This window comes from Camelina sativa, chromosome 9, assembly GCF_030686135.1.
Source record: "Camelina sativa cultivar CO46 ecotype springtype chromosome 9, ASM3068613v1".
Taxonomy (NCBI): Eukaryota; Viridiplantae; Streptophyta; class Magnoliopsida; order Brassicales; family Brassicaceae; genus Camelina; species Camelina sativa.
The window spans coordinates 6,151,795-6,179,715 of record NC_141888.1 but is presented as its reverse complement, the minus strand read 5'-3'; the positions used below and the strand labels follow the sequence as shown (position 1 = coordinate 6,179,715).

General features: G+C 36.7%; 2 protein-coding genes and 1 pseudogene across 14 annotated transcripts; 2 read left to right on the top strand and 1 right to left on the bottom strand.

Moving 5' to 3' along the window:
• The first annotated feature begins 99 nt into the window (after nt 1-99).
• On the top strand, nt 100-27,598 carry LOC104710580 (SAGA-associated factor 29 homolog A-like). Of its 10 annotated transcripts, none has more exons than XM_087464389.1 (19): nt 100-363; nt 460-630; nt 724-928; nt 1,067-1,165; nt 1,247-1,550; nt 1,663-1,828; nt 1,963-2,294; nt 2,386-2,628; nt 2,713-2,841; nt 2,926-3,099; nt 3,195-3,278; nt 24,957-25,107; nt 25,717-25,810; nt 25,924-26,000; nt 26,143-26,249; nt 26,353-26,438; nt 26,668-26,721; nt 26,806-26,963; nt 27,197-27,598. In XM_087464389.1, the coding sequence occupies exons 12-19, from the start codon at nt 24,984-24,986 to the stop codon at nt 27,205-27,207; spliced, it is 711 nt and encodes a 236-aa protein (XP_087320515.1). In that variant the 5' UTR covers nt 100-363; nt 460-630; nt 724-928; nt 1,067-1,165; nt 1,247-1,550; nt 1,663-1,828; nt 1,963-2,294; nt 2,386-2,628; nt 2,713-2,841; nt 2,926-3,099; nt 3,195-3,278; nt 24,957-24,983; the 3' UTR covers nt 27,208-27,598. The 10 variants fall into 10 exon arrangements, with proteins under 10 accessions (XP_087320515.1, XP_087320516.1, XP_087320512.1 ...); XM_087464390.1 differs by having other exon boundaries at nt 1,960-2,294; nt 2,380-2,628; XM_010427209.3 differs by lacking the exons at nt 100-363; nt 460-630; nt 724-928; ... (6 more) ...; nt 2,926-3,099; nt 3,195-3,278 and adding exons at nt 24,734-24,841; nt 27,071-27,084 and having other exon boundaries at nt 26,134-26,249; nt 26,806-26,959.
• On the top strand, nt 6,245-7,998 carry LOC104715047 (uncharacterized; annotated as a pseudogene).
• LOC104710581 (uncharacterized) lies at nt 8,308-11,308 on the bottom strand. 4 transcript variants are annotated; one of them, XM_087464382.1, is made up of 13 exons: nt 10,917-11,308; nt 10,669-10,833; nt 10,480-10,584; nt 10,311-10,394; nt 10,106-10,221; nt 9,924-10,025; nt 9,731-9,844; nt 9,564-9,620; nt 9,393-9,459; nt 9,244-9,297; nt 9,066-9,140; nt 8,742-8,777; nt 8,308-8,602 (listed from the first exon to the last, which is right to left on the bottom strand). In XM_087464382.1, the coding sequence occupies exons 1-13, from the start codon at nt 11,019-11,021 to the stop codon at nt 8,486-8,488; spliced, it is 1,197 nt and encodes a 398-aa protein (XP_087320508.1). In that variant the 5' UTR covers nt 11,022-11,308; the 3' UTR covers nt 8,308-8,485. The 4 variants fall into 4 exon arrangements, with proteins under 4 accessions (XP_087320508.1, XP_087320510.1, XP_087320511.1 ...); XM_087464384.1 differs by having other exon boundaries at nt 10,132-10,214; nt 10,917-11,283; XM_087464385.1 differs by having other exon boundaries at nt 10,132-10,221; nt 10,917-11,277.
• Nucleotides 27,599-27,921: the final 323 nt, after the last annotated feature.

Sequence of the window (27,921 nt, the reverse complement as noted above, 5' to 3'; positions counted from 1 at the left end):
CGGCTCTTAGGTAAGAAACATTTCTCTCTTTATTTTCCTTAAGTCATTAGGTTACATCACTAGTCTTTATATAGACTTTACAAAATTAGGGTTTTTCCCATGAGACAGTTCATTCATCACATGAGTCTAGACAATCAAATCTATTCTTGAGTTGTATTAGCTCCGTACGGTCAATTGTTCTCTTTGCTTTGTTGACTCTGTTTTCGTCTGTTTGTGCAGGTGGAACAGACCGTTGAAGGCTTGAAGAAGCTTGAATAGTTGTAGGCTTTTCAATCTTGCATTGGGCTAAGAGAGGCTTGTTGGGCTTGACGATAATGGGCTTGTTTGAGGTAGAACCCATTACCGTTTTCATCACATCATCCTGTGAGACACTCTCTTCGATCTCTTCGTCTTCCTTCTTTACTTTCGTGTTTGCTCGATCCCACTTCTGACCAGATTTACTTTCGATCTTGACTGAAGGAACCGGAGCTGAGTTCTTGACTGAAGGAACCGGAGCTGTTGAGTTCTTGCTGATACTCCCCCGCAAACTCTGTGTGGGAGGAAGGACCACACCGAGTTTGTACCGGAGGTTGCTGAAAGGTCGGAACGGAAGCGACTTCGTGAAGATGTCAGCGATTTGTTGATGACCAGGTATATGTTTTACCAAAACCGTTCCTAGAGCAACTTTCTCTCTTACATAGTGATAGTGATTCAGAAAATGCTTACTTTTCTTGTGAAACGCAGGATTCGCCGTGAGATAAACAGCAGAGAGGTTGTCACAGTACAGTTCTAGGGCCTGATACTGAGGAATCCCGAGCTCCTTAAGAATATTGCAGATCCAAGAAATCTTAGCTGCTGCATCGGACATCGCCTTGTACTCGGCTTCCGTGGAGCTTCGAGCAACAGAGTCCTGGTTCTGAGATGCCCACGAGATCAAGTTTGTACCAAGGTAAAAACAATAGCCACCTGTTGATCTACTTGTTTCCGCACAACCTCCATGATCGCTATCACTGTACACTCTGAGAGTACTGCTTGTGTTCTTATTGAAATTGAGTCCCATGGTGATTGTGCCTTTGATGTAGCGAAGAATTCGCTTGAGAAGATGGAAATCTGCGAAAGTTGGAGCATGCATCTTCTGACAGACAAAATTTACCGCAAACTGGAAGTCAAGCCTTATAAGAGTCAGGTATTGTAATTTTCCAGCTAGACTTCAAAAATATGTGGGGTTTGGAAACGGTTCCTTGTTCTTAGCTCTCGTGTTTTCTAGTTGTTCAAGCAAAGGTGTTGCAACAGAAGAGCACTCGCTCATGGCTGCAACAACTAACAAGTCTTCTGCATACTTCTGCTGGGAAAGGAAGAGACCTGAAGGGTGGAAGTGAACCTGAATTCCAAGAAAATAATGCATTTGACCCAGACCTTTCATGCAAAACTGGGTGTTGAGAGAGTCTAAGAAGGCTGTCATAGCTGCAGAGTTGTTTCCTGTGATAAGCATATCGTCCACGTAGAGCAGAAGCACAATGACTGCTCCATCTCGCTTGTAGACGAAGAGTGATGGATCCGGTATGCTACAGGTAAACCCAAACTCCAATAGAAACGTGCTAAATTTATCATACCAAGCTCGCGGGGCTTGTTTTAACCCGTAGAGAGATTTTCTCAGTCGACACACATGATTTGGTTTTTCAGGATCTATAAATCCAGCTGGTTGTTTCATGTACACTGTCTCTATGAGATCACCGTGAAGAAAGGCGTGTTCAACATCCATTTGTTTTATATCCCAACTCATTTTGGTGGCCATATCCAAGACTGCTCTGAAAGTTGCTGTGCGAACTACAGGACTGTAAGTCTCCAGGTAATCAATTCCTTCTTCTTGATTGAAACCCTGAGCAACCAATCGAGCCTTTAGCTTCTGTAGTGATCCATCAGCATTTATTTTCATTCTAAACACCTATTTGCTTCCTAACACATTCATGTTTGGTGTAGGAGGTGTCAAGTCCCAAGTGTGTGCTGCCTTACAGTTTCCCATTTCAGTACCCATCGCTCCATTCCAACCAGGATGTTTGAGAGCTTCAGCTACTGTTTTTGGTTCATGATGAGATACTTTATGAGACAATAAAGCATATCTCGAATTCGGCTTCCGTAACCCGTCTTTTAACCTTGTTGTCATACCGTGAGTAGGTTGGGCTTGACTAACACATTCTTCTTGTGATGATGTTGCAGGAACCTGTGGAGACTGAACAGAGGGCATAGAAGGAACCGAGGATTCACTTGATACTGGAGTTGGTGTGCTTGATCTTGAAGAACGTTCTGAGGCAGAGGTATTCAAGGTTGATGAGTCTTGTGTTTCTTGAATACTTGGGACAGATATCTGATTTTGAACGGGTGTAGTAATGGACTTGTTAGTTTCAGACGCAGTCGCAGGTGTTGAAGATGAAGTCGAAATATGAATTGGAGTCACTGGAGGAGTATGAACCACTGATGAACTGGAGATAGCGAAGTTTGGCAGAGGAGTATCCGTCCTGACAGGAGAAGGAGAACAGCTGTTGCCAATAGAAGCAGGATCAAAGCCTGTCGTACACTCATTTCTATCCTCCTCTCCCGCAGTGGACACAACCTAAGACCTTGTTTTTGGTAATGGTGGGAAATCTTGCGGTGAGAACAGTGGTTTATTCTTTTCTTGATCATCTCTAGTTTCAACTGATTCTTTTATCTGATTCGTGTTTTGATCTTGTTTAGGATTACTCTTGTACCAAGCAGTCATGAGAGGAGTGCATCGTTGAGAGTTCCCAGCAGACAAAGTGGAGAAAGGGAAGACTGCTTCATCAAAGATGACATGCCTGCTGATATAAACACGTCCAGTGGAAGGTAACAGACACCGATATCCTTTATATTTCTCATTGTAACCCAAGAACACACATTTCAAAGAGCGTAGATCAAATTTTGTTGCAGCATAGTCACAAAGTGTTGGATAGCAGGCACAACCAAACACTCTAAGAGCTGTGTAGTTGGGAGTTCGACCTGTCAAAGCTTCATAAGGACTAAGATTCTTATCCAAGGTCGTGGTTGGTAAGAGATTGATCAGGAAATTTGCTGTGTAGAACGCCTCAACCCAATATTTTTGAGGTATCCTTCCTTCAAACATCATAGATTGACCCAACTCAACAATATGTCTATGCTTTCGTTATGCTAACCCATTTTGTTGTGGTGTGTGTGGACAGGAGATGAGTTGTTGAATCCCACTTTTCTGCAGATGAGCCGTGAACTGTTTACTAACAAACTCACCAACACCATCGCATTGAAAGGTACCAATCTTACTCTGATATAGATTTTCTACAAGCACTTGAAAACCATAGAATATTTGCAGAAAATCAGACTTGAGCTTGAGAGGGTAGAATCAGCAAAATCTTGTATAGTTGTCAATAAAGATCACATAGTATTTGAAACCTTGAACTGACATTATTGGTGAAGGACCCCATAGATCACAATGAATTCTTTCCAGGGGTCGAGTAGCTACAAAAGTTGAAGCAGAAAAAGGTAACTTAGCACTCTTTCCAAGTTGACAAGCCTCACAGATCTTGGTAGTGCTCTTATTACTGATAACTATGGCTTTTATTGCAGAGAGCTGCTGGAGAACTTGCGTGTGAGGATGCCCCAACCGTTTATGCCAAACATCTTCAGAAGCCATTTGTTGCCTTGACGAGAAGTTGACTTGAAGCGAAGCTCCTCCACGTAAGTGTCCCAGTGTATATAGCCCATTACTGTGTCTGCCCTTTGTTAACAACCCCCTTGTTGCCGTATCATAGATACGCACATCATCACAGTCAAATTGAAAGCCACAAGGATAATCGGTAGTAAGCTTTGACACAGATAACAGAGATTTAGCAATACCAGGACAAACAAGAACATCATTAAGAGGTAAATTACCAGAGGTTGAAGGGAGACTCGCTGAACCGGTATGAGTGATTGGTAGAAAACTTACATCCCCCATCATTACTGCTTCATTACCTTCATATGCTTGTGACTGATGCAGGTGATGAGGAGAGTTGGTCACGTGAGATGTTGCACCAGTATCTGACACCCACTCGCTTCCATTTTGATCAGTAACGTCTGTAATCCGAAGAGCAGCTAGAGCTTGAGGGATATTATCAAACTGATAGCTGTTGTCGAATCGGTACCAGCACTTAGAGGCAGGATGACCTGGTTTTCCACATATTTGACAAATCACCTTGGTAAGTCCACCACCTTCTTGTGAGATTTGCTGATGAAAGCCTCGACCTTTTGTTGTGAAGTTGTTCTACCACCACGATTATTTCCACCACGTGAGCTACCTCTTCCTATGTTATTGTTGTTGTAGTGACCAGAAGCATTTGGACCAAAGGTGTTAAACGCCATGTGTGGAGAGACCTCTGTGCCATTACTGTAGCTTGCAAGACGGTCAGAGAAGCTAGTGAGCCTTGAAATCACAGCATCCAAGGTTAGAGTGGGTTGAGTGTCCACATATCCTTCTACAGAGGTTTTGATAGGCTCATATTCTCTATCTAAACCTTTGAGAGTAGCAAAGATCTTCATTTGTTCGCTAACAGGACTACCAACAGAGGCAAGTTTCTCACACACTCTTTTGATTTCTCTAAGATAATCTTTCATGGACTTGTCTAACTTTTCAACTGTCTGAAGCTTGTGTTGCGGTTCAAAAAGTCTAGAAGCTGATACCTTGTTGAAATGCTGAGCCAGAGCAGACCAGAGTTCTTGAGCAGTAGTAGTGTGAACGACATCGCGAAGGATATCTTCGGAGAGAGATCCAAGCAACCAGGCTCGAACAACTTGATCTGCTCGATGCCATGACAGGAAGTCAGGATTCGAGACATAACCCACTTGACCATCGATAGCAGGAACTGGAATAGACGCTAGTGGTTGAGCGAAAGCACCATTTACAAAGCCGAGAAGATTTTGACCAGAGAGAAAAGACTCGAACTGGGATTTCCAAAGGAGATAGTTCTTCTCAGTTAATTGCACAGTGACACAATTTGAGATGTGAAGAGCAGGAGGAGAATAAAGTTGAATCATTTGATCCATGGCTCTGATACCATAAAGAATGAGCTCAGCGGCTCTTAGGTAAGAAACATTTCTCTCTTTATTTTCCTTAAGTCATTAGGTTACATCACTAGTCTTTATATAGACTTTACAAAATTAGGGTTTTTCCCATGAGACAGCTCATACATCACATGAGTCTAGACAATCAAATCTATTCTTGAGTTGTATTGGCTCCGTACGGTCAATTGTTCTCTTTGCTTTGCTGACTCTGTTGTCGTCTGTTTGTGCAGGTGGAACAGACCGTTGAAGGCTTGAAGAAGCTTGAATAGTTGTAGGCTTTTCAATCTTGCATTGGGCTAAGAGAGGCTTGTTGGGCTTGACGATAATGGGCTTGTTTGAGGTAGAGCCCATTACCGTTTTAATCACATCATCCTGTAAGACACTCTCTTCGATCTCTTCGTCTTCCTTCTTTACTTTCGTGTTTGCTCGATCCCACTTCTGACCAGATTTACTTTCGATCTTGACTGAAGGAACCGGAGCTGAGTTCTTGACTGAAGGAACCGGAGCTGTTGAGTTCTTGCTGATAGTATTACTAAAGATTCGTCAACGTCAATATTAATTTATGTTATCATGTTGCAAGTAGCACTGATATAATATAACACAAAAACCGAAGTCGGACAAAGTACTATTACCAAACATTGATTTGCACTCACTCCACCTCAGTTGCTATCCACAAACCGCCATGAGTTCCAGGTTAGAAGGACACGAGCATCGTGTATCCTACTTTTACAATGGTGATCGTTTGGAATGTGATGCTTGCGATCGATTGCACGATGGTCGCTACTCATGCGGCGAATGCAAGTTTAATATCCACTCCAAATGTGCATTTGTGTTGAAGACAAAAGAGATATGCGACCACCCTTTTCATGTTGGACATTGTCTTAGGCTTCTCACGACCGGAGCTCCTGATCACACTGACCCAAAATGCCATCTATGCGGTAAAAACACCAAGTGCCTTCTTTATCATTGCTCTGATTGCAAACTCAATTTGGACATTGGTTGCATAGTTGATCACATAACTTCCCCGTTCCATTTTTATATGCCGTGGCAGGGCCGGCGCAAGTTATATTGCTGCCTGAAGCAAAGAAATTTTTTTTCCATTGCTAAACAAAGAAAACAAAATATTTTTATAAAAAATGCACCAGGTAGAATCGAACCCCTCAACTACTAAACGTATATGGATGTTTATACCACTGTACCACACGAGTCATTAATGATATGATGCCCCTAAATTAAATTATAAGTATCTGCTGCCTAAAGCCCTAGCTTTACCAGCTTTAGCTCCGGGCCGTGCCTGCGTGGCACCACCATCCTCTACAATTCTGTTATTTTAGATCACTACGTATATGCGACTTTTGTAACGAATCTGGCGGACAAGGCTATCTCTGCCTTCGATGCGGGTTGGTGATTCATGAGCAATGTGTCTCTGTATTTGACTTAACAGAGATCACTCACCCTTCTCATGTCAGACACCCTCTTAAGCTTCTCACCAATGGAGCTCCAAGTTACACAAAGCCAACATGTCATATATGTGGTGAAGACATTGGGAATTTACTTTATCATTGTGATATTTGTATGTTCAGCTTGGATATGGGTTGTGCGATTAGAAAACCCCTACTAGTTGCTCTTCAAAATTTGAAGGTCCATGAGCATACACTCACACTCATGCCAAAATTTATCTCCTTTGTTTGTGATGCTTGTGGGACAGATGGCGAAGACGTTCCTTACGTCTGTGTTCAATGTGATTTCATAATCTTCCATCAATACTGTACTCGTTTACCACGTGTCATCCATGTTAATCACCATGACCACCGCGTTTCCTTCAAGAATCCTCTTGGACCTGGAGAATGGAGATGTGGAGTTTGTTGGGAAGAGATTGATTGGTCATATGGAGCTTATTCTTGTTCTATTTGTCCTAATTCTGCTATTCATTCGCTATGTGCAACAAGGAATGACGTGTGGGATGGGGAAGAGCTTGATGGAGTACCTGAAGAAGTTGAAGATATTGAGCCATTCAAGAGGAATGATGATAACACAATCACACATTTCACTCATGAACATAACCTCATGAGCCTCAGCAAAGACGGTGAAGAAAGCAGCTTCTGTGGAGCATGTATTCATCCCATCGGTTCTTACACATTCTACAAGTGTTCAGAGTCAGATTGCAGTTTCATTCTCCATGAAACGTGTGCTAATCTTTTTAAAAAGAAGCGACATTTCCTGAGCCCAAAACCTCTTCATCTTGGTCTACTCAATAACAACAATAGTGACAACCCAAGAAATTGTAGCGCTTGTCTTCTAGTTTGCTGTGTATGATGGGATGTTTGACTTACTATGCAGTTCCATTTCAGTGCCTTTTATCCATGGAAGTCATCCTCATCCTTTATTCTACCTTAAACTAGTAGGCAGTCACTTTAAAACATGCCAGGGTTGTGGCATCAACAATAATAAAGTCGTCCTATGTTGTGTCAAGTGCAATTTTTTTTTTTGGTTTTTCGTTGCGCCACTCTGCCATTAACAGTAAGTCTAGCAAGATATGATGATCATCCACTCAGTCTTTGTTACGGTGAAAAGGCAAGTGACAAGTATTGGTGTGATATTTGCGAAAGAGAAACAAATCCAGAGACTTCGTTCTATACTTGCAAAGATTGTGGTGTGACTCTACATATACTATGTGTACTTGGGGATATCAGGTATGCGAAACCAGGAGGAAAGATTTGTAAGGGGGTTGAACTGCTACCTAACAATAGATCTACACGACCAATTTGCAATAGCTGTCATTTTCGTTGCCAAGATACCTTCATTGTTACAGTTTTTGACAAAGTCAAAGATTCTGGCAAGGTCGAGTTCTACTGTTCTTATTGTTTCGAATCTCGCCCGCTCCCTCTTATTTATCCGACTATCAGACCATATGTCCTCCAGGGGAATTAAGAAGTTAGAACCCGGATCCAATTTTACGTATTGACAATTCAAATTTTCATATTTTTGTTTTATCTCGATGTTCATGGTATACGTGAAGTTAACAGTACTCATACATTAACATAAATCAAGTGGTACAGCATACGACCAATTAAGCTAACTTTTCTAACATTACCATTCCATTTTCTTACAACTCACTATAACTTTGCACCATGTTATTGTTTAATTAAAAACACTGAAACGTCTAGCAAAAGTGAATTTAAGAATCCTATGATTTACCTCTAACTCTACTCTCCCCCATAATTCTCATCGATAATCTGATTTACCAGAGTAAAAAAAGAAGACTAATCATATATGTTAATGAATGTCCTTACAGTTTTCTTCTCTCCATTAGACTATTCTCTTCCATAAACAAATTAAAGAACAGCTCCGAGAACAAAATTAACAAAGAGTGTAGAAGTTGGAGTGAGAGACTATTATTTTCCTCAAAATAACTATATTACCCGTGAGGCCGTGAAGAAGCATTTTTGTGAGCAGATGCTTCAAGATAAGTTTTTTCCGCATCATCCAATCTGTCTTGAAACATTGTCCACTCTCTCCTACATCTCTCTCTCACCTGAAAACACGAATAAAGATACGAGGTATATACATTTATAAACACAAGAGAATCCCAACCTATAACGGATAGTAACAAGGATGAAAAAAAAGACTAGGGGATTTGTTGTATTATTCATTCTAATTGCATCGGTATTTACCCCTTCCCATGGTTGTTTCCCACGCTCTGGTTGTCCCTGTCAAGATTTCAGAAGCACAAAGAATAAACAGGATGATTAGCAATCCTGTTTTATGCATTTACAACACAGGCTAATGTAGTGAATATACAATTCAGAATGGGAATGCGTCATACCGCATCAAAATATAATTTTAAACTTTCTTATAATTAACATCTGTGTAGGCTTTGAGCTTGAGAAGTGTGACTATATGATAAACACAACTACTATATTTTCAATAGAGTTCTGTAATATAATTTCCAAAGGCAGTCCACAAAATTATAGACTAATATGGATTTGAAAGCATACTTGATTTCCTAGTGATGGAACACCTTGATGAATAATCCATTGAGAATCTACAACTCCAATTCTCTCGTGTGCATTCTGTTAAGGCAAGTAAGATTAATGAGGATATAATATACGAGTGTACAGAACCCATGAGAGAGGGATCTAGATGGGTCTGTCCAAAGGAAGTTAAGTTGCAGACCTGAACACATTTCCGAACGGCAAAGTCTAGACCCCATCCATGAACCAAATCGTTCTGCGGGTTACAAGGTAACAATTACAATTTGCTGAAGACAGTGATTTTTGAATCACTTAAAGAGAGAAGAACAATAATTTGGTTCCATTACATACCTGAATCATATGCCACACACAGCGCCATGCATTGCGTGAGAAAACAGGAGCCATAATCTCTACAAATCTGATTTTGGTTTCAATAGCAAGATTGATGAGACTATTTACTTTCTAGGTAAATCCCTTTTGCTAAGTTCATTTATAATGATATAGATAAGTAAAATAGCATACGCTGCACAAGGAGGTAAATTTGGATCAGAGCACCAACCATTCCTCTCTTCAGCATGCCTGCAAGAACATATGATATGATATGAGAGGAGATATGGTGTAAGTGTCGACCACTGTATATGATTAATCAAAGCGGAAGCAATTTAGAAACTTCATTATATATTTCTAACTTGTGAACTTCAGTGTCGTCTCTTTTCTTTGTCATCTCCCATGTAAGCCCTTCATATGGCTCTAACCCAGGCTGTGAGATTTCCAAACCATGTTTCTTCACCACTGCCAAATATCTGTCAAAGATAATTTAGTCTTCAGAACCTGAAATAGCTATTAAAAGGAAGTCCAAGCTTCAAAAAAAAAAAAACATACTTCTCCGAATCAAAGTGTTCAACGCCAAGATCCTCGTCCCATATGAAGATATAATCATAGGGGGCAACTACGTCAGGATGAAGAAACCGCTTGGCGTACCACCTTCAGGGAAAATTCATAGATATTTTTTAAGTAAACCTTTCACTACATAGACACTCCTACTTAGTTAAGTAGCCACTAACCATTTAGTTTGTTTACGAATGCTCACATGAATAGCTCGCTTGGACCATTCAAACACTTCCCATTCACTAGCCCGGCCATCATAGTGAAACAGCATTATAGAGAAGTTATCTGAGAACTGAGAAACGTAAAGTCAAGAAATGAGAAAATAAAAAGAAGGAAAGAAGAAGAAGAAGAAGAAGAAGAAGTAAAGGTGAGGCAGGATACCTTCTTCAACACAGTGTCTATATTTTTCCTTTGATCATAACCAACCGTAAATGTAACTAGATACCTCTGCTTGGTTGTTAAATCCTGTATCATCATGACATACAAACAAAAATGTGACATGATCTTGAAACCATTCTCTAATAAATAAATTAAAAAGCCAGTAGATTACCTCTTTAGGGTCACCCCACAACCGACGGAGGTATAAATCTGATTCAGGTGTGACTATATCTGGAGGTAGCCTCTCAGCACCACGGGGGTTAGTAGGAACCCATATCTACAATAACTCGAAAGTGTTCTATCATCAACATTTTTTTATTAAAAATAAGCAGTGAAACAGAGAGAATGAATCACACAAAACCTTAGTGTCATTATAGTTAAAGGGAGGGTCAGGGATGTCCTTCTTGAGTTTGAGACCTTTTGTGGAAGACCAAGAACCAAATAGTCTTTGTCTTGATATGTCAGAGTATTTATCCTCAATGTATGCAAGATCAATCGAAGGGAACAATGTGGATGGAAGATTCATCTAACACAATTATCAAAAAAAATAAGGAGATCACAATAATTAAGCTGACACCAAGAAGGTGAAGATTTGTACATGAATGTTACCTTAGTTAAGGTCAAGGTAGGAAAAGTAATACCCATAAGGAAACCAACAATAACCCCGAAGAGGGATGTTAGTAGAAGCCTCATCATGTGACTGGGTCTTCTCATGTTTCCACTGTATACGATTTGGAAAGAGAATTGTATACGATTTGAAAAGTTTCGTAGACAAAATTCATATATATATAATATAATTCGGCCAAAGCGCCGATTAAAACCTTAGAATTGTTGTGGGTCGATAGGTATTTTGGTTGAATCGGAGGGAAGATTGAAAAACCAAGAAGAAGAGAGAAATTGCAAAATGCAAATATTCAAGAGACAAGCTCGAAGGAAGAAGAAGAAGTATTGCCTTGATCAGAAAGAAGTTGAAGTTGCAGTATTTTTTTTTTGGTCGTTTTGAAAATAAAGGGTAAGGCCCAAAGATAGGAAGCCCAATAAGCAAACCAACTCAGGAAGTCGTGACTCGTGCGTGAGGTTGCCAACACCACAGAACACATGTCGGGGTGTGGGGGGAGATGGAATCGTGAAGATACGTCGTAGACACGTTGATGTCAGTCATCACCGATCTGGTTGTCAACCCGAAGGAGCTCCAAATCCACCGGATGACCGGAGCCACCGTTAGAAACGCCAAGCCAAGTTGCCCCCCACCCCTTCTAACAGATGAAAACATCTTCAAATAATCCCAAACGTCTCGTTGTATTTAAATCTGCAAATCTCTAAACTGTATAATGTCAAAACTCAAAAAGTATTTTTTAATTTTTACAGCAATGGAAAAATGTTAAACAACTCATAAAATAAAGAACAATATTCGGGTTTGATAATCGAAACCGTAAAAAAAAATCACTTTTTCAGTTTAGTTATTGATGATTTTAGGCTAAATCAAACATAAGCACAATAATTATCAAAAGAAAATACAAATCACATTGTTCATAACAAATTTATTCTAAATCAAATTCCAAATTTAAAATGAGCTTTAAAAAAGAACGAGAAGTAAGAGAAATAAAAAAGAACAAATAAGAAAGGAAAAAATAATAAAAAATAAATGAAGAGGAATACTGTAAGTGCAGAAGAAAAACAGAACAAATGGTATGGTAAATAGTAATCTAAAAAATATTAAAAGAAAAATAAAAATATATATTTTTTAATCAAAAACAAGCATCTTCGACCCATGATACACACGTACGAACATGAATACATGAACATGAATACATGAACATGAATACATGAACATGAATTGTTGGAAATTTCAGTAACCACTACAAATACATGATACTTATATGATGATTATAAAAGATAAGCAACTATAGATGTTGAGTACAACATCTCTTTACAGACCATATTTGCTCAGCAATTTGATCTCGAACAATTTCCATATAGGCTCTTTCAGCTGTTGATTTTAGCTCTGTGATAACGAGTTCAATCATAATTTGACAATGCATTTCCTTCCACACATACTATAATATATACATACTCAAAAATCATGTTTAGTTTTAATATAGTTTATCGTATATGCATTAAAATTTAATAAATAATTATAAACAAAACATATATACCTTTCCTTCAGTGTCGATCCCTGATGCAGTGGTCGATTTGCCTTTGTTTCTTGAAAGACCGCCACGCCGTGATGATTCACTAGTCTCTTGGAACTTGCCATAATCCAAGTATCTTCTAAAGATCAAAATAAAATACATATATTAACAAAACAAAACACAAGACCTTAAGGAAAACATAAAAAGCATATAATTTTTTTTTAACCTTTGTCTTTGGATCATAGGGAATTTTTTTCTATAGTCGATGGCTTCTTGTGCTGAATACTATTTATAGTTGTATTTTATAAGACTTAAATTATTAAACAATTCATGAGGTAAATATGAGATGAGTTTGAACTTGATATTGACTATGTACGAATTGTTTAAAATATAAGTTGTGAAACTGGTTGAATCAAAAGATAGATTTGTTTAGAAGAGTTTTGACGTTATCATGTACTTTTTATAGTTATGTTGAATTTGAACGTTATCATCAACGTTTTTACAATTTATTAGAATTTTCAATAAATTATTTTTTATTACAATTTATTAGACTTTTGCATAAATTATTTTTTATAAATAATAATTATTTTTTTTTCCGATTTGTTCCACACCAAATTTAGAGAGGAACAAAGTTATTTTGTGATTCGTAAAAAAAAAAAGAACGCATGTGGAGCCATGTTTCAGAATTTAGAAAATATGATACTTGTAAATGGCAACAAAAATGAAGAACAAGGAAAAACAATATTAAGCTAAAAAACCAAAGAGGAAGAAAAACACTTTCAGGCCCGAACATCGAAAAACCTCCATCGACTACCCTTTCTGGCGCCGGCAGTGCTTTGTCTCGCCGGCATCAGGAGATCCTTCATCCTGTTCACCTCTATGCCAGTTTCTTTTTGTTTAATTTCTTTTCCATGCATTTCTTTCTCACTTTTTAAGTTTTTGTCACTCCTCTAAAATCCTTTTGAAAGCACAAAATCTGGCTAGTTCCCCACTCAATGGTTGGAGATGGTTTTCGGTAAACCTCAACAACCCCTTTATGTGTCCAGACCCCATTACGGCGGATCAAAAATCCACGATTGTTTACAAGTTCCTGTAACATCTGCAAACCATAATCTCGGTTTGAGAGGTGCATCGGTCGATGCAAGGTCAATTTTCACGAGTTGACTTGAGTTAAACGCCCGTTTTGTTGCGTTTTGGGTTAGGAAACCCTTGAGATCGTGTTTTTAAAGGAGATTTTATCGTCCTTAGTCGAGTTTAGCCGCTTTTTAGAGAGAAAATAATAGAGAAACTGATCTTGTGAGCTTTTTGGAATTTTCTAGTTTTTTCCTGAGATATTTTGCCTGTGGAGTGGAGATCTGTAGCTGGGTTTGTGTTAGGACCTTGCTAAGAGGGTGTTTTCATTGGGTTTAGGGTCAGAATCTTCTTTGGCAAAGGTGAGTGCATGACCATGGCTTATCTAAGTTTGAGATTTCTCTGATTTTTGTGTTTATGTGTTATGTGGTTGATTCCTTGGCTTGTTAGAACGTTTTTGAGTCACATGGGGCTTTCTGAGGCTTCTTAGTGGCATTAGATTGAGATTGATGTGTTTAGGAACAAAGATCTGGCAAGGAGCTTTGGGGAAGACGATGCTTGACATGTGCATCGATCGATGCACTATGTGTGTCGGTCCACGATAAGACCTAGGAGCATCAGTTGATGCCAAGTGGAGGTGTCGATCGATGCAATTAGAGATTTTGCGAATGTCGAGCATGCATCAATCGATGCAGTGTTGGTGTCGGTCGATGCAATCGAGTCTTGCATCGGTCGATGCAGGCTTGCGTCGGTCGATGCAACCCCATTCAGTGTCGGTCGATGCAGTTTCCTGGTTTGTTTGTTGATTGTTGTTGGTTGGTTAGAGTTATCTCAATTGCTTGTGTGTATAGCCCAGCAGATGGGAGGATTGCTTCACTTAGTGTTTATGACAATACTCATGCATCTCAATTTGTGTTTGTGGTGCAGGTAAAGGCAAAGTGTGATCGTGGAATCTAGGCAATGAAGAGGAGGATGTTCTAGTGGCTCGTTGATGTGTTGTTTGGCTTCTATTAGGTTGCTAAAGTTGAGTCATTAGAATATTGCTAGGTTGCTGGTTTGATGTTTTATGACTCTGTTGGTTGAATTATTACTGCTATTGATTTATTGGTTTACTAATTATTAGTTTATTGGTTAATGGTATCTTTTGGTTATTTCCGTTGTATGGTCTGGTTGTGGTTAGGTGGCTAGTGGGTATGAGATCACTAGCTAAATAAAATTATAAAAAAAAAACGGGTCGGGTCATTTCAGTTTTGATTTGGAGCTTCATGACCGCTTGAGATTTGCTTTTTCCCTGGTTTCGTCGATGGCAGGAGAGATCCCTCCTGGACCATCGGATGCGCCTTGCCAGGAGGCGGTGCACTGCGAGATTTTCTCCAGGGTCATTGATGTAACCCCGGACGACGGCCGTGACTCACGAACTTACAGACGAGACTGGAACTGAAGGAATCGGATCTGAACGGCTCCAACAAACAATCGGAACATATGGAAGAAGTTCACGAGGAGATGCTCAACTCGTTAGACTCTTGGTACGATGAAGATAGAGGTGGAAGAGGTTCACGAGGAGATGCTCGACTCGTTAGTCTCTCGGTTGATGAAGGTCGAAGGTGGATCGATGTAGCGACACGCAAGGGATGGATCTCCTTGTGATACGACTAAGCTAGAAGGTTACGAACCCAGTTTGTGAAGCTTCTAGAGTTTTGTTTCAATCGCTGAAAATGAGAGAGAAAGGAACAACCTTGATTTTTATCACTAGTCTGCCTTTACATTTTTGGGTCTAGGTCCTTTAAATAGGCTAGCCATTACAAGGGAACTCCCAAAACCTAAACACGTGGCTAAAATAAAAACGCAGCGTCTAGAACAAGTTTTTAAAAGATAATGGTCACAAAGGAAAGAAAAACAAAAGATAGGATGGGCACGTGATCGGGAGTGGTCCACGGTCGTGACCATGCACTAGGGTTTGTAGCCTCGTTAAAACCTCTTTGGTAAACCCATTGGGACAAACCCAAGGTAGGAAAAAGAGTACCATTCCCCCTAATCACTTGGAGGTCTTCACCCTTCTGTAATGGTGAAGACCGAGAAAGGAACCTCGGTCGGCCATCCGGCGGCTTGAATGGCTCCATGCTCGAACTCCTCTTGATCTCGGACGAATTCTTGGACAAAGATGAGACACTTCTTTTTGGCGGCCGTGGCTGCTGTTCGGCTCCTTGTGGTAGCTTTGGGCATTAAATTTGGTGCAAGGGTCGATGGCCGTCTTGATCCGGTCGCGGCCGCGTCCGCATCTTCCTGTTCGGTTCCGTCTTGGTACACGTCTTGGTCCTGGCCGTCGTCCCAGGTTCCATCATTCCCTCCCTCTTGAAAAGGTTTTGCCCTCAAAACATCTTCCTCGGTACCTGCGTCAAACGGGGCCAAGTTAGAAACGTTGAACGATGTCAATGTCAGGTACTCACCTGGTAGTTCGAGGCGGTAGGCGTTGTCGTTGATCCTCTTGAGCACTCGGAACGGTCCATCTCCGCGTGAGCTCAGCTTGTCTTCCCTCTTCAATGGGAACCGTTCTAGACGCAAATGTAACCACACCAAGTCGCCCTCCTTGTAAACCATGGTCTTGCAGCCTTTATTGGCCGTCCGCGCATAATGTTTGGTTTGTTTCTCGATGCTTGCCTTTACGTCCGCATGAATCTTCTTCACGAGCTCGGCCTTGCTTTCTCCGTCCTGGTTCATTACTTCACTGGGTGGTAAAGGTAGCACGTCCATTGGGGTAAGAGGTTTAAAACCATATGCGACTTCGAACGGCGACTTCTTAGTGGTGCGGTGAACGGCCAGGTTGTAAGCGAACTCCACCAAAGGCAGGCACTCAACCCAATTTCTTCTGTTTCCGCTTACAGTGGTCTGTAGCTGATGTTCATATATTTTACCATATTTTCCCTTAGTTTATTCACATCTTTTGCATCTTTTGCTATCCATTTAGGCCATTATTGTGTAGCTTTAGCACTAATCATGCATTAGAGTTTAGTTGCATTGCATTTGCATCTTTTCATGCATATTCAGGTGATTTTGGAGTTTAAGGAGCATGGAAGCAATGCTGAGGAGAAGTGAGCCAATCATGAAGGAAAAGCAAGAGAGTTAAGGCTGAAGAACCAAGGTCCAGAGTCCAACTCGATCACACACTCGACCGTGTGCTGAGGAGGACTCGACCAAATGGAGAATGCACGAGAGAAGCCAGCTCGACCTGCCACTCGACCGAGCACAGGTCGAGTTGACCGAGCCGTTGACTATTTTGTCTTTTAGTGTTTTTTAGGGCTTCCACCTCCTCTCCTATATAAAGCCTTGTACCTGCAGCCACCAAGGTGTGCAACTTTTTAGAGAGTCAGAAACCTAGTTTTTACTTTTTAAGGAATTATTTCCTTTGTCTTTTTATTTTCTTAGATTTTGTATCCTTTTTAAGAAAACTCTTAGATTCTTCAATATTGTTGGTTCCATAACTTTCAATATATTAAGAATTTGGGTTTGATTCCTTTTGCAACATTGTAGATCTTGTTCTTATCTTTCATTTGATGCAAGTTTCGAGATTTTCTGGGTTTATGAATTTGATGTTCATCATGAGTTGTTGTGAGTAGTTCTCTAGGATCTTGAGGATGGGTTAGGCTGGACTGATCTTGTGGTTTGTGTGATTTGGTCAAGCTTGATTGTTGTAGATCTCTTCTAGGCTAGATGTTCTTAATGTTGATCCTATATCTGAGAGGGTAGGGTTTGATTTCAAGCTTCTTAGCATCACACCAATGTTTAAGAAGCATAGATAAGGCTAGATCTAGAGCTTACCATTAGGCTTGCTAAGAGATTAGAGGTCTTGTTTGGTTTGAGATGTATTGCTTAATGCCTGCTTGTGTAGATTCTTTACTATGTGAGAACAAGTCTAGAGATGCATAGGTTTGATTGTTTCTTGCCATGAGAGTGGAAGAAACTTGTCTTAGATTTATATGTCTAGAGATTAGCTCAAAGTTTGCTTGAGATTTGTTGACCAAGTTAGATAACCACAATGATTAGTTCAGCCCATGAATCCCTCCTCAAGGCCTTCTTTGTTTATTGATTTTTAAGTCTTAATCCTGTTGCTTGCTTGTTGTTTGATTCGTATTTGAATTGCTCTGTTTTTATTGTGTTGCTCTGTTTCCCGGATTATTCCAGCTCGACCCTGTACTCGACCTACACTCGGTCGAGTGCTTGCTCGAGTTCATCCCCAGAACTCTTGTTTATGATTTGTGATTGTCCTGTTTCATTCCTATTTGCATTTCTGTTTCATTTACTCATTGTTATGTTCATTATTGTCTTGCATTAGTTCATCATAGTAGTTTCTATTTCTGCTCTTATTTCATATTAGCTGCAATCATTCTGTTCTATTTGCATTTAGCTCTTAGTTTTTGTAGTTTTACTTTCTGCATCTTACATTTTCATCTTAGGATTGTTAGTGACAAAATCATTAATAAAATCACAAAATCATTAATAAAATCACAATAGAATCACAAATTTCAGTTGCACCATTCTAGTTTTTGACGACAATTCCAAACATTATGAATCTAAATTAATTAAATTACACCAAAATCATTTTGTTCCCGAAAATCTCATTCTAAATCAAAATCCTAAACCAAAAACAAGTTTTGAAGAAGCCTACAGCTAATAATATGAAGAATCACAAAATCATTAATAAAATCACAATAGAATCACAAATTTCAGTTGCACCATTGTAGTTTTTGACGACAATTCTAAACATTATGAATCTAAATTAATTAAGTTACACCAAAATCATTTTGTTCTCAACAAATTCATTCTAAATCTAACTCCTAATCCTAAAACTAGCTTTAGAAAATTCTACACTTAATAATGTGAGCAATCACAAAATCCTTAACAAAGTCACAATAGAATCAAAATTTTCAGTTGCACCATCCTAGTTATTGACATCAATTCCAAACATTATGAATCCAAATAAATTAAGTTACACCAAAATCACTTAGTTCTCAACAAATACATTCTAAATCAAATTCCTAAACTTACACTTAATAATGTAAACAATCACAAAATCTATAACAAAGTCACAATAGAATCACAAATTCCATTTGCATCATTCTAGTTTTTGATAACAGTTCCAAACATTATGAATCCATATTAATTAAGTTACACCAAAATCACTTTGTTCCCAACAAATTCATTCTAAATCAAACTCATAAACCTAAAACGAGCTTTGAAAAATCCTACACTTAATAATGTGAACAATAACAAAATCCTTAACAAAGTTACAATATAATCAAAAAATCCAGTTGCACCATTCTAGTTCTTAACAAAAATTCTAAACATTATGAATTCAAATTAAATTACATCAAAATCACTTTGTTCCCAACAAATCTATTCAAAATCAAACTTCTAAACATAAAATGAGTTTTGAAAAAGCTTACACTTAATAATATAAAAAATCACAAAATCCTTAATGGAGTCACAATAGAATCACACATTTCAGTTGCACCATTCAAGTTTTTGACAACAATTCCATACATTATGAATCCAAATTAATTAAATTACACAAATATCTTTTTGTTTCCGGAAAAATTATTCTAAATCAATCTCCTAAACCAAAAACAAGTTTTGACAAATCCTAAACTTAATATACTAAAAAATCACAAAATCATTAACAAAATCACAATAGAATCACGAATTTATGTTTCACCATTCTAGTTATTCACAACAATTCCAAACATTATGAATTCAAATTAATTAAATTAAACCAAAAAATCACTTCGTTCCTAACAAATCCATTCTAATTCAAACTCCTAAACCTAAAACTAGCTTTGAAAAAGCCAAAACTTGATAATGTGCGCAATCACAAAAATCATTAATAATGTCACAATAGAAACACAAATTTCAAATGCAACATTCTAGTTTTTGACAACAATTACAAACATTATGAATCCAAATTAATTAAATTACACCAAAATCACATCATTCCACACAAATCCATTCTAAATTAAACTCCTAAACCTAAAATGAGCTTTGAAAAAGCCAACACTTCATAATGTAAATAATCATAAAATAATTAACAAAGGCACAATAAAATCACAAGTTTTAGTTGCACCATTCTAGTTGTTGACAATAATTCCAAATATTATGAATCTAAATTAATTAAATTACACCAAAACATCTTTGTTCCTAAAAATTTCATTCTAAATCAAACTCATTAACGTAAAATGCGTTTTGAAAAAGCTTACAATTAATAATGTAAACAATCACAAAATCTTTAATAAAGTCATAATAGAACCACAAAATATCAGTTACACTATTCTAGTTTTTGACAATAATTCTAAACATTATGAATCCAAATTAATTAAGTTACACCAAAATCACTTTGTTCCCATCAACCCCATTCTAAATCAAACTCCTAAACCTAAAATGAGTTTGAAAAAGCCTACAATTAATGATGTGAATAATCACAAAATCCTTAACAAAGTCACAATAGAATCAAAAATTTCAGTTGCACCATTTTAGCTCTTGACAATAATGCTAAACATTATGAATCCAAATTAACTAAATTACACCAAAATCATTTTGTTCACAACAAATTCATTTTAAATAAAACTCCTAAACCTAAAATGAGTTTTGAAAAAGCTTACAGTTAATAATGTGAACAATCACAAAATCCTTAACAAAGTCACAATAGAATCACAAATTTAGTTGTACCATTCTAGTTTTTGGCAACAATTCCAAACATTATGAATTCAAATTAATTTAACTTCACCAAAATTACTTTGTTTATGACAAAGTCATTCTAAATCAAACTCCCAAACGAACAACGAGTTTTGAAAAAGTATACACCTTATATTGTGAACAATCACAAAATCATTAACAAAATCACAATAGAATCACAAATTTTGGTTGCACAATTCTAGTTCTTGACAACAATTCCAAACATTGTGAATTCAAATTAATTAAATTACACCAATATCACTTTGTTCTCAACAAATCCATTCTAATTCAAACTCCTAAACCTAAAACTAGCTTTGAAAATGCCAAAAGTTAATAATGTGCGAAATCACAAAATCATTGATAATGTCACAATAGAATCACAAATTTCAAATGCACCATTCTAGTTTTTAACTACAATTTCAAACATTATAAATCCAAAATAATTAAATTACACCAAAAATCACATTGTTTCTAACAAATTAATTCTAAATCAAACTCCTAAACCTAAACACAATAAACTTTCAAACATAACTACAAAACAATAGTAGAAGAGGAGCATGCAAATTCAATCATATACTAGAATAGGAAGAAAAAAAGAAAAAAAAAGGATTTCAGTCATGTCTAACTAATTAGAGACAACAATACCATTTTCATAATCCTATAAACACGTAAATCAGAAAATGTTCTATCATTATTCATAAACGGATGCTACCTTCAAAACGTCTCCAGTTTTTGAATCAATAAATGGTTCATACTTATCAAAAATACTGCTTGAAAAGGCAACATAAACAACTAGCTCAAACAAAGAAAAAACTTTTGTTTTGTTGACGGTACTACTTAGGGGTACGTAGAGGTGATAACTGATAAACAATACATATGATATATATCATATGTTTCAAAAAAAAAAGATTAAATTAAAATATACGATGGACATGACAACGGATCGATGGAAAAGGTCATGATGATGTGTTGACTGTTTTTATCACTGCCATATAATAAACCACACAATATACTACCTTCAATGCCTAGCCATGCATCTTGCACGTAAAAGAGCCGCTAAAATTCGTCTTTAATTGACAGTAAATTGGAAACGTTCCTTATTTTCTATCATTATTCATAAACGGATGCTACCTTCAAAACGTCTCCAGTTTTTGAATCAATAAATGGTTCATACTTATCGAAATTACTGCTTGAAACGGCAACATAGAAAACTAGCTCAAACAAAGAAAAAACTTTTGTTTTGTTGACGGCACTACTTAGGGGTACGTAGAGGTGATAACTGATAAACAATACATACGATATACCATATGTTTCAAAAAAAAAGATTAAATTAAAATATACGATGGACATGACAACGGATCGATGGAAAAGGTCATGATGATGTGTATACTGTTTTTATCACTGCCATATAATAAACCACACAATATACTACCTTCAATGCCTAGCCCTGCATCTTGCACGTAAAAGAGCCGATAAAATTCGTCTTTAATTGACAGTAAGTTGGAAACGTTCCTTATTTTCTATCATTATTCATAAACGGATGCTACCATCAAAACATCTCCAGTTTTTGAATCAATAAATGGTTCATACTTATCGAAATTACTGCTTGAAACGGCAACATAGACAACTTGCTCAAACAAAGAAAAACTTTTGTTTTGTTGACGGCACTACTTAGGGGTACGTAGAGGTGATAACTGATAAACAATACATATGATATATCATATGTTTCAAAAAAAAAAGATTATATTAAAATATACGATGGACATGACAACGGATCGATGGAAAAGGTCATGATGATGTGTATACTGTTTTTATCACTGCCATATAATAAACCACACAATATACTACCTTCAATGCCTAGCCCTGCATCTTGCACGTAAAAGAGCCGATAAAATTCGTCTTTAATTGACAGTAAATTGGAAACGTTCCTTATTTTCTATCATTATTCATAAACGGATGCTACCTTCAAAACGTCTCCAGTTTTTGAATCAATAAATGCTTCATACTTATCGAAATTACTGCTTGAAACGGCAACATAGACAACTAGCTCAAACAAAGAAAAAACTTTTGTTTTGTTGACGGCACTACTTAGGGGTACGTAGAGGTGATAACTGATAAACAATACATACGATATATCATATGTTTCAAAAAAAAAGATTAAATTAAAATATACGATGGACATGACAACGGATCGATGGAAAAGGTCATGATGATGTGTATACTGTTTTTATCACTGCCATATAATAAACCACACAATATACTACCTTCAATGCCTAGCCCTGCATCTTGCACGTAAAAGAGCCGATAAAATTCATCTTTAATTGACAGTAAATTGGAAACGTTCCTTATTTTCTATCATTATTCATAAACGGATGCTACCTTCAAAACATCTCCAGTTTTTGAATCAATAAATGGTTCATACTTATCGAAATTACTGCTTGAAACAGCAACATAGACAACTTGCTCAAACAAAGAAAAACTTTTGTTTTGTTGACGGCACTACTTAGGGGTACGTAGAGGTGATAACTGATAAACAATACATATGATATATCATATGTTTCAAAAAAAAAAGATTATATTAAAATATACGATGGACATGACCACAGATCGATGGAAAAGGTCATGATGATGTGTATACTGTTTTTATCACTGCCATATAATAAACCACACAATATACTACCTTCAATGCCTAGCCCTGCATCTTGCACGTAAAAGAGCCGATAAAATTCGTCTTTAATTGACAGTAAATTGGAAACGTTCCTTATTTTCTATAATTATTCATAAACGGATGCTACCTTCAAAACGTGTCCAGTTTTTGAATCAATGAATGGTTCATACTTATCGAAATTACTATTTGAAACGGCAACATAGACAACTAGCTCAAACAAAGAAAAAACTTTTGTTTTGTTGACGGCACTACTTAGGGGTACGTAGAGGTGATAACTGATAAACAATACATACGATATATCATATGTTTCAAAAAAAAAAGATTATATTAAAATATACGATGGACATGACAACGGATCGATGGAAAAGGTCATGATGATGTGTATACTGTTTTTATCACTGCCATATAATAAACCACACAATATACTACCTTCAATGCCTAGCCCTACATCTTGCACGTAAAAGAGCCGATAAAATTCGTCTTTAATTGACAGTAAATTGGAAACGGTCCTTATTTTCTATCATTATTCATAAACGGATGCTACCTTCAAAACATCTCCAGTTTTTGAATCAATAAATGGTTCATACTTATCAAAATTACTGCTTGAAATGGTAATATAGACAACTAGCTCAAACAAAGAAATTTTTTTTGTTTTGTTAACAACACTACTTAGGGGTACGTAGAGGTGATAATTGATAAACAATACATACGATATATCATATGTTTTAAAAAAAAAAGATTAAATTAAAATATACGATGGACATGACAACGGATCGATGGAAAAGGTCATGATGATGTGTATACTGTTTTTATCACTGTCATATAATAAACCACACAATATACTACCTTCAATGCCTAGCCCTGCATCTTGCACGTAAAAGAGCCGATAAAATTTGTCTTTAATTGACAGTAAATTGGAAACGTTCCTTATTTTCTATCATTATTCATAAACGGATGCTACCTTCAAAACGTCTCCAGTTTTTGAATCAATAAATGGTTCATTCTTATCGAAATTACTGCTTGAAACGGCAACATAGACAACTAGCTCAAACAAAGAAAAAATTCAAACTGTCTTTCGTGAATGAAATAAGTTGAATTAATTTACTTCTTAATCAACCAAGACCTGTTAAAGGCATATATTATCTAAATTGGACAATTCATTCATATACAAATGACAGAAGGAGTAAGGAAGTTTATAACACTCTTCTAGTTAGACAGGTAAAATTATGATAATCACTTTCTATAACAATGAATAATACATTAACATGTGTTCAGTTTAACTTATATATTTTACCTATTCTAATTTGTTTTAGTTAAAAAATTATTATAGAGTAGAAACAAATTTAAAATAAATTAATGTAATAAGGTGTTAATTGCTTGACTTCAAGTTATGATAAAATTGGTTCTTTTTAATTCTCTTAAAGAATAAATCTTATGATTATGAATAATACACTAACAGGTGTTCACTTCAACTTATATCTTTACCTATTCTAAGTTTTTTTGTTAGTTAAAAAATAGTATAGGAGTAAAAACAATTGTAGAATAAAATATTCTACTAAGTTGTTTTTTTGGTTAAATTCTCTTAATAATAAAAGCTTTTAATTAGTAAAATCTAGTTCAAAGAAATTTACTTAATTTCCATTTTAAAAACTTGATCCTACTTGCATTGGTCTAATCCGAATTATTATTACATACTCATTACTACCAAATTTATATATTGGGAAACTATAGAAGGATATGCTTTAAAAAAACCTTTCCCTTTATATAAACGACGTCGTACTCATACTTGATCTGCCGAATCACAAATCAATAAAAACAAAACAAAATTGCGATTTGCATTTTTGAATTTACTAAATCTCAAAAGAAAAATAAAAATAAAAACTGAGATCTTTTCTCAGATTTTGTCCTCCTCCTATGTTTGAAGTTTGAACATAAAAATTGTATTTTTTTTCTTAGAAATTCCAACAGAAATAGAAAACAATTTGAAACTTTTTAAGTGATTAGAATTTTAAATTTGTCTTTTTTATTCTTTTTTATCGGGATTTTTGTTAGCAGCAGCAGTAGCTGGAAAGAAAGACAACGATGTCGTCGTCGTCACCGGACATTGCCGGAATATTAGATAATACGAAGGAGCTTGATCGGTTAAGGAAAGAACAAGAGGAAGTTCTTGTGGAGATCAATAAGATGCATAAGAAGCTTCAAGCTAGTAAAGTCTTTCCATTTTCAGCCTTTTTTTTTTTTCTTACTACTATCCAAATTTTTGAATGAAGCTTTTTGATCTTCTTCTCTTAGTCATACGTGATTTTCAAATTGGTATTGATTGTGTTCGATTAATTATGGTTATTTTTGATCATTTGGGGTTTGGATCTTGAAGTAGTTAGATAGAACTCTGTTGTTAGTTTACATTGATTCATAATTAGATGCTGATAAGTTTGAATTTTGAATACAGTTATCTGCCAAGAGAACCAATTAATAGACTTTAGCTATTCATGTCGTAATGTAGAAATAGGTATTGTGCTTTGATTAGGGAAAACAGGAATAGGATTTAACCACTTTTGGCATTTGTTCTTGTGTGTCTTTAACTTGTTTATGAGTTTTGGAATTTATTGATTAAGCTCTGTTTTCGTACTCAGAAAGAATCGTAGTAGCGGACTAGATTTATCGAATTATCTATTATGGAAACAGACTAATGAGAATCATATACTGAAATTGAGCTTGTTTCAGCTAGAATGGTTTGAAGTTTATGTGACTTTATGACTGTTATTTGCTTTCAATGAGTTATCTGGCTGACTTGTGTATGTGTTTTGAACTGCAGCGCCTGAGATTGTTGAGAAGCCTGGTGATACTTCATTGTCAAAGCTTAAAAATTTGTACATTCAAGCAAAAGAGCTTTCAGAAAGTGAAGTAACGTAAGCCATATCTCTTCATCATCTCCTTTCACTTGTTACATCAGTTTTTGAATGGTTTAGAGAGTGGATGATACAACTATTAATGACACAATTGTTTGTGTTCTTTATTGCAGCGTTTCAAACATTCTGCTTACTCAGTTGGATTCTCTGCTTCCATCTGGACCAACTGGGCAACAACGCAGAAAATTAGGTATACTTCGATTACTGTTACGACCCTTCTTTGAATATGTCAGGCTAGTCTTGTAAGTAATGTATTGATATATATATATATATATAAAAGAGGGATTTAAGGTTTTCCGATGCTTGTAATGATATCACATAAGTGGCAGAAGGCAACGAACAGAAGAGAAAGAGAATGAAAGTAGATTCAGATGTAACAAGAGTTTCTCCTTCCATGAGAAATCAAATCGAGGCATATGCCAGTCTAAAGGGTGAACAGGTACAACAACTACTACTGTACTTGTTTCTTGAAGTACTTCAATCACTTCTTTCTTCTAAAATTGGCCAAAATTATTTTGTGACATCTGTTTGTTTTTTTGTAGGTTGCTGCAAGAGTCACAGCCGAGGATGCCGAGAAGGATGAATGGTTTGTGGTGAAAGTTATTCACTTCGACAGAGAAACAAAAGAGTAAGCTCGAACCCTTTTAGTAAGATTTTCACATTGGTTTGTAGAATATGTACATAGTTGTGCTAAAAGAGAGACTTTGAGAATTTACATGAATCTCATGGTCACAGTCAAGCATTTATTTATTAGGATTAAACTAGTAGATAGCTTTTATGACGCAATTATGGTATATATGTTGCTCTACAATAGATTCATAAATGGGTCTCAATAGTGTTTCAAACCTTTTTCACAGAGTTGAAGTACTTGATGAAGAACCAGGAGATGATGAAGAAGGAGGTGGCCAGAGGTAACTAAGAGCTCTTTATAACTATGAAACTTTTGCAATAACATTGAGCAGCTTGCTGATTATTCATTCTCTTGTAATCTTTAGGACGTATAAACTATCAATGTCATGTATTTTACCGTTTCCAAAACGGAATGATCCTACAAGCACACAAGAGTTTCAACCAGGGAAACATGTGTTAGCTGTATATCCTGGAACCACAGCCCTCTACAAGGCAACTGTAGTCAGTACCCCACGAAAGGTTAGCTTTTTTTTCCCGCAACATTTCAAACTCGTTTCAGCAGATGTATACGAAACCAATAAGAACTAACCTCTAGTTATCTAAACCCGCATGTTGCACATCTGATTCCAGAGGAAGTCTGACGAGTAAGTTCCTCCACACCTTTGTTCATATCCCATCATCAACTAATAAAGCATTTTTGGTTGAGATTTAAGAATCCTAAGTACCTAATCTGATATCCTTTCTGATTCATGCTAGGTACTTGCTAGAATTCGATGACGATGAAGAAGACGGAGCATTACCTCAAAGAACAGTGCCATTCCACAAAGTGGTAGCTTTACCAGAAGGCCATCGCCAGTGAGTTTCAGATGGATACAATAAAATAAGAGACTAACTATTTGGGTGCCAAAAAGCATAAGTTAAGAGCTGTTTGTCCCTGTTTGTGGTTCACATGAGATGATTTTGAAGAATAAAAAGGTGATTTTTTTCATTCTCTTTTTACTATTCAATTTGGGGCAAAGCTACTCTAGTTAAATGTAATATTTGAATGTGTATATATGTATGAGACCATGGATATGTATCATACTGAGACACAATTTGTAAAAGTTACATTTGTATGATTACAAGTTTTTGTGATATAAATGAAACAACTACTTTTCATGTGTGACACTATATCCTTACTCGGATCTCGACTCGCAGTTCCTCGGATATCATTTTAGTGTTTTGCCGTTCACTTAAGGAAGAATATCATTCAAATTAGGATCCATAAATCCGCGGTTAAGTGATTCCGTATCAGCTGAAGGGTCTAAATTGGGTAGAGAGACTGATAACTGGTTGTTAAACATGTAACTTAAAACGGTATCTTAACACAACAACGACTTTCGACGCTAGGGTTGTTGAAGACAAAACACGGTGCAGCATTTTTTTTTTCCTTGTCGTCGCCAATTTCTACTTCTGCTGTAACTGGTAAACAAAACTCGACT

Excerpts from the sequence above, each read along its gene's own strand:
- LOC104710580 (XM_010427209.3), top strand. The coding sequence starts at position 24,984 with ATGTCGTCGTCGTCACCGGACATTGCCGGAATATTAGATAATACGAAG. Across the intron at positions 25,108-25,716 it reads GCATAAGAAGCTTCAAGCTA|CGCCTGAGATTGTTGAGAAG; the intron begins GTAAAGTCTTTC and ends TTTGAACTGCAG. Across the intron at positions 26,439-26,667 it reads TTCGACAGAGAAACAAAAGA|AGTTGAAGTACTTGATGAAG; the intron begins GTAAGCTCGAAC and ends CCTTTTTCACAG.
- LOC104710581 (XM_087464382.1), bottom strand. The coding sequence starts at position 11,021 with ATGAGAAGACCCAGTCACATGATGAGGCTTCTACTAACATCCCTCTTC. Across the intron at positions 10,834-10,916 it reads CTACCTTGACCTTAACTAAG|ATGAATCTTCCATCCACATT; the intron begins GTAACATTCATG and ends TAATTGTGTTAG. Across the intron at positions 10,395-10,479 it reads TGTGGGGTGACCCTAAAGAG|GATTTAACAACCAAGCAGAG; the intron begins GTAATCTACTGG and ends ATGATGATACAG.